This window comes from Ornithorhynchus anatinus, chromosome 5, assembly GCF_004115215.2.
Source record: "Ornithorhynchus anatinus isolate Pmale09 chromosome 5, mOrnAna1.pri.v4, whole genome shotgun sequence".
NCBI classification, from domain to species: Eukaryota; Metazoa; Chordata; class Mammalia; order Monotremata; family Ornithorhynchidae; genus Ornithorhynchus; species Ornithorhynchus anatinus.
This window is the reverse complement of record NC_041732.1, coordinates 105245142-105251141: the sequence shown is the minus strand read 5'-3', so window position 1 is coordinate 105251141 and position 6000 is coordinate 105245142. Positions and strand designations below refer to the sequence as shown.

At 53.9% G+C, this 6000-nt stretch overlaps 1 protein-coding gene across 1 annotated transcript; it reads left to right on the top strand.

Moving 5' to 3' along the window:
• The first annotated feature begins 5028 nt into the window (after positions 1-5028).
• On the top strand, positions 5029-5589 carry PRND (prion like protein doppel). The gene has a single exon (XM_007665847.1). It carries the CDS (start codon positions 5029-5031, stop codon positions 5587-5589), a length of 561 nt encoding a protein of 186 aa, XP_007664037.1.
• The last annotated feature ends 411 nt before the right edge of the window (positions 5590-6000 follow it).

Sequence of the window (6000 nt, the reverse complement as noted above, 5' to 3'; positions counted from 1 at the left end):
TAAGCGCTTGGGAGAGGATAATATAACAACAGACAGACACATTCCTGCCCACAACAAAGTCACAGTCTAGAGATCAGGGTAAATTCAAGTTAATCAGGCTGGACACAGGCCCTGTCCCACATGGGGCTCGCCGACTTCATCCCCATTTTCCAGATGAGGGAACCGAGGCCCAGCAAAATGAAGTGACTTGCCCGAGATTCCCCCAGCAGACAAGTGGCGGAGCCGGGATTAGAACCCAGGTCCTTCAGACTCCCCAGCCCAGGCCCTTTCTGCTAGGCCACACTGCCTCTTTCATTCATTCATAAAGAAGCAACGTGAGTCAGTGGAAAGAGCCCGGGCTTGGGAGTCACAGGTCATGGGTTCGAATCCCAGCTCTGCCACTTTTCAGCTGTGTGACTGTGGGCAAGTCACTTCATTCATTCAATAGTATTTATTGAGCACTTATTATGTGCAGAGCACTGTACTAAGCGCTTGGAATGGACAAATCGGTAACAAACTTCACTTCTCTGTGCCTCAGTTACCTCATCTGCAAAATGGAGATGAAGACTGTGAGCCTCACGTGGGACAACCTGATGACCTTGGATCTCCCCCAGCGCTTAGGACAGTGCTCTGCACATAGCGAGCGCTTAACAAATACCCACATTATTATTATTCATTTATTCGTTCAATAGTATTTATTGAGGGCTTGCTCTGTGCAGAGCACTGGACTATTGCTTCTGTCCCAAATTCTGTTCTCTTTCCAAATTAATTCCCTTTCCAAATTAATGGCAGGAATTGGGGGTGTGGTGTGAATCTGGTGTTTTACGCTCAAGTAGGGGAGATTTTTCATTTAACCCACATCTGCTCTGGAGGGTGGTTACGAAACCAGCAGGAGCCGCCTTCTCTCTTTAATCGAAAAATATCCAACCTTCAAGCGTTTCGCATTTTGATGTTTTGGGCTTCCCGCCTCTTTCGAAGGAGGGATCTTTGCAGTTGATTCCTTTGCTCTTGAAAATTAATTGGTCGCGCTAGCTCGCCAGCTCCCATTTTTGCTCATAAATACCTCCCTCATGGGCCCATTATCTCATTAGGATCGTTTACGAGGGTGTGGGCGCCAAGCCGCTCTCTGGAGGTGGGACTCCTCGTTCGTTTTTGAAAAGGTTTGGGAAAATATTGTCCGGGTTCTGCGGGTTCCTAGAAAGCGAGTTCGATCTCTTTTCCCTGGGAGTCGGGGCTTCGAGGTAACCAGGGAGAGGAGGCTGCGGTTCGAAAGAAAAGGCCTCCGTTCGAAGGGGTTTAAGGGGGCGAAGAAATTCCTACACAAAGGACGGATGAGTCGCGAAGTAATAATAATAATAATGTTGGTATTTGTTAAGCGCTTACTATGTGCAGAGCACTGTTCTAAGCGCTGGGGGTAGATACAGGGTCATCAGGTTGTCCCACCTGAGGCTCACAGTTAATCCCCATTTTCCAGATGAGGTCACTGAGGCCCAGAGAAGTGAAGCGACTCGCCCACAGTCACACAGCGGACAAGTGGCAGAGCCGGGATTCAAACCCATGACCTCTCACTGCCAAGACCACACTCTTTCCACTGAGCCACGTTGATGATGGTATCTGGTCAGTGCTTACTACGTGTCTGGCACTGTACTAAACGTTGGGGTGGATACAAGCAAATGGGGTTGGACTCAGTCCCCATCCTGCGTGGGGCTCACGGTCTTAATCTCCATTTTAAAGATGAGGTCACTGAGGCACAGAGAAGTAAAGTGACTTGCCCAAGGTCACACAGCTGACAGGTTCCAGAGCCAGGATTAGAATGCATGACCTTCGGACGCCCAGGCCCGGGCTCTACCCACTATGCTATGCTGCTTCCGCTTTTCCCTTATTGTGCTTTTTTGTTTTCTTTTGTTTAGCTTTGTATTTTTAAACGGTATTGGTTAAGCGCTTCCTATGTGCCAGTCACTCTACTAAGCGCTGGGGTGGACACAAGTTAATCAGGTTGGACGCAGCCCCCGTCCCCCGTAGGGCTCACAGTCTCCATCCCCATTTTTCAGATGAGGGAACTGAGGCCCAGAGAAGTAACAGAAAGAGTGCAGGCTTGGGAATCAGAGGTCGTGGGTTCTAATCCCAGCTCCGCCACTTGTCTGCTGTGTGACCTTGGGCAAGCCGCTGAACTTCTTTGTGCCTCAGTGGCCTCATCTGTAAAATGGGGATGAGGCCTGTGAGCCAAACGTGGGACAAGCCGATGACCTTGTACCTCCCCCAGCGCTTAGAACGGTGCTTGGCACATAATAAGCGCTTAACAAATACTATAATTATGATGATTATTATTACCATTAACCTCTCTGAGCTTCACGTTTCCCCCTCGGTAAAGTGGGGATAATTACCACCCTCCTCTCCCGTCTTCCCAGGGCGACTGTTAGAAGATGAGATCGTTAGGTCAGAGCACGTGGGAAAAATTAAAAATGCGAGACAAGCTGTTATTTTCACCTCCCCCGTTCACCGGAGGGTGAGATTCCTAGGCGCCGGGAGAAGCCCGGCTCCCCGCCCCCATCTAATCCCCTCGTGGGACAAAGAGATGGAGGCCTAGTGGGTAGAGCCCGGGCTCGGGAGTCAGAAGGAGTTGGGTTCTAATCCCGGCTGGGTGACGGTGGGCAAGTCCCTTCACTTCTCTGGGCCTCAGTGACCTCATCTGGAAAATGGGGATTAAGCCTGCGAGCCTCACATGGGACAACCTGATGACCCTGTATCTACCCCAGCGCTTAGGACACGTAGTAAGCGCTTAACAGATACCAACATCATTATTATTATTATTTTCTGGGCCTCGGTTCCCGCATCTGGAAAATGGGGATTGAGGCCGTGAGCCCCATGGGGGACATGAATTGTGTCCAGTCTGATCACTCTGTATCTACTCCAGGGCTTCGAACAGTGCCTATCCCATAGTCAGCGCTCAACGGCATACTGGATAGAGCACTATTCCCTGGCTATTTCCTGGCCTGAGAAGTCGGTGCTATGCCCTGGGCTGGGAATATCCCGTGCTATTCAATGATGGCATTTAGTGGGCGCTTATTATGTGCCAGGCACTGCAGTGGACACAAGCAGTATGGCTTAGTGGAAAGACCCCGGGTTTGGGAGTCAGAGGTCGTGGTCGTTCTAACCCCGGCTCCACCATTTGTCAGCTGTGTGACTGTGGGCAAGTCACTTCACTTCTCTGGGCCTCAGTTCCCTCATCTGTAAAATGGGGATGAGGACCGTGAGCCTCACGTGGGCCAACCTGATGACCCTGTATCTCCCCCAGCGCTTAGAACGGTGATCTGCACAGAGTAAGCGCTTAACAAATACCAACATTATTAAGCAGATGGGGTCAGACACAGTCTCCGGCCCGGCCCACGAGGGGTTCACAATCTTCATTCATTCATTCGATCGTATTTACGGAGCGCAGAGCACTCTACTAAGCGCTCGGGAAGTACAGTGCGGCAACAGATGGAGACACTCCCTACCCGACAACGGGCTCGGAGTCTAGAATCCCCCTAAGCGCTCAGTAAATAGGACTGTCCGCCTGAAAGATGGGGCTAGAACCTTGATGTCCTTTCATTCATTCATTCAATAGTATTTATTGAGCGCTTACTATGTGCAGAGCACTGTACTAAGCACTTGGAATGGACAATTCAGCAACAGATAGAGACTATCCCCGCCCAGTGACGGGCTCACGGTCTAAACGGGGGAGACGGATGACAGAGCAAAAGAGAACAAAACAAAAACAAGACAACATCATCAAGGTAAATAGAATCGAGGGGATGGACACCTCATTAACAAAATAAATGGGGTAATAAACGATATATATATGTAAATAGCACAGTGCTTGGTACAGTGCCTAGAGCTTAGGGCAGTGCCTGGCACAAAGTAAGGGCCTTTCAAATAATAATAACAATAATAATAATAATGTTGATATCGTGGCTCAGTGGAAAGAGCACGGGCTTTGGAGTCAGAGGTCATGAGTTCGAATCCCGGCTCTGCCACTTATCAGCTGTGTGACTGTGGGCGAGTCACTTCACTTCTCTGTGCCTCAGTTCCCTCATCTGTAAAATGGGGATTAAGACTGTGAGCCCCACGTGGGACAACCTGATTCCCTTGTGTCTACCCCAGCGCTTAGAACAGTGCTCGGCACATAGTAAGCGCTTAACAAATACCAACGTTATTATATTTGTTAAAAGTGCTTACTATGTGCAGAGCACTGTTTTAAGCGCTGGGGGAGATACAGGGTCATCAGATTTTCCCACATGAGGTTCACAGTCTTAATACCCACTTTACAGATGAGGTAACTAAGGCATAGAGAAGTTAATAATAATGTTGGTATTTGTTAAGTGCTTACTATGTGCAGGGCAATCAGGTTGTCCCACATGAGGCTCCCAGTCTTCATCCCCATTTTACAGATGAGGGAACTGAGGCCCAGAGAAGTGAAGTGCCTTGCCCCCAGTCACTCAGCTGACAGGTGGCAGAGCGGGGATTCGAACCCATAACCTCTGACTCCCAAGTCCGGGCTCTTCCCACTGAGCCACGCACCGTCGCCCAGCTGAGTGGCAGAGCGGAGATTCGAACCCATGACCTCTGACTCCCAAACCCGGACTCTTCCCACTGAGCCCCGCTGCTTCCCCTACCATCATTAGCATCATTGGACCCCACATTTCCCGGCTCCCAGAGCCGGGCTCCTTCCCCCAGACCCGGCCCTAACCCCTCAGCGGCCGACCGCGCCCTAACCCAGCAGCGTGGCTCAGTGGAAAGAGCCCGGGCTTGGGAGTCAGAGGTCATGGGTTCGAATCCCCGCTCTGCCACTTGTCAGCTGGGTGACTGTGGGCGAGTCACTTCACTTCTCGGTGCCTCAGTCACCTCGTCTGTAAAATGGGGATTAACGGTGAGCCTCACGTGGGACAACCCGATGACCCTGTATCTACCCCAGCGCTTAGAACGGTGCTCTGCACATAGTAAGCGCATAACAAATACCGTAATTATTAACCCCTCGCCCTCTTATTCCTCTCTCGGTTTTCCAGGATGATGACGGTGAGGAGGAGGAGGAGGAGCGGAGGAGCCCGGTGGCTCCTGGTCTTCCTGGTCCTGCTGAGCGGCGACCTGTCCTCCCTCCAGGCTCGGGGGCCGAGGCCGAGGAACAAGGCCGGCCGGAAACCCCCCCCGTCCAACGCCGGGCCCGACTCTCCGGCCCCCCGGCCCCCGGCGGGAGCCCGGGGGACTTTCATCCGGCGAGGCGGGAGGCTTTCCGTCGATTTCGGGCCCGAGGGCAACGGCTACTACCAGGCCAACTACCCGCTCTTGCCCGACGCCATCGTCTACCCGGACTGCCCGACGGCCAACGGGACCAGAGAGGCCTTCTTCGGGGACTGCGTCAACGCCACCCACGAGGCCAACCGGGGCGAGCTGACGGCCGGCGGGAACGCCAGCGACGTCCACGTCCGGGTGCTCCTCAGGCTGGTCGAAGAACTCTGCGCCCTCCGGGACTGCGGCCCGGCGCTCCCGACGGGGCCGGCGCCGCGGCCCGGACCGCCGGGCCCGCCCGCCGCGCTCGCCCTGCTGACCCTCGTCCTCCTCGGGGCCCAGTGACCGTCCCCGAGGACGCTCCGGCCTAGCCCGACGCCGCCCAGAAAGCCCCTCCACGCTGCCGGGGTCACCGAAGGCGAGGCCGCGAACGGAGGCCGCGGGTCGGAGGGCGACGCCGAGGGGAAATGATAACAACCGTGGTATCTGCCGAGCGCCGACTAGGTGCCGGACACCGTCCTAAGCGCCGGCGTGGCGACGAGCAGATCGGACGCAGTCCCGATCCCAAGCGGGGCCCAGGGCTTCGTCCTCTTTTTTCCGATGACGAGGCCCAGAGACGTGAGGTGACTTGCCGGAGGTCACGGCTGAGGGGGGATTAGAACCCAGGTCCTTCTGGCTCCCAGGCCCGGACTCTACCCTCTAGGCCGTGCTGCTCCCTCCGTGTAAGCCCATTGTAAGGCAGGGATTGCCTCTCTT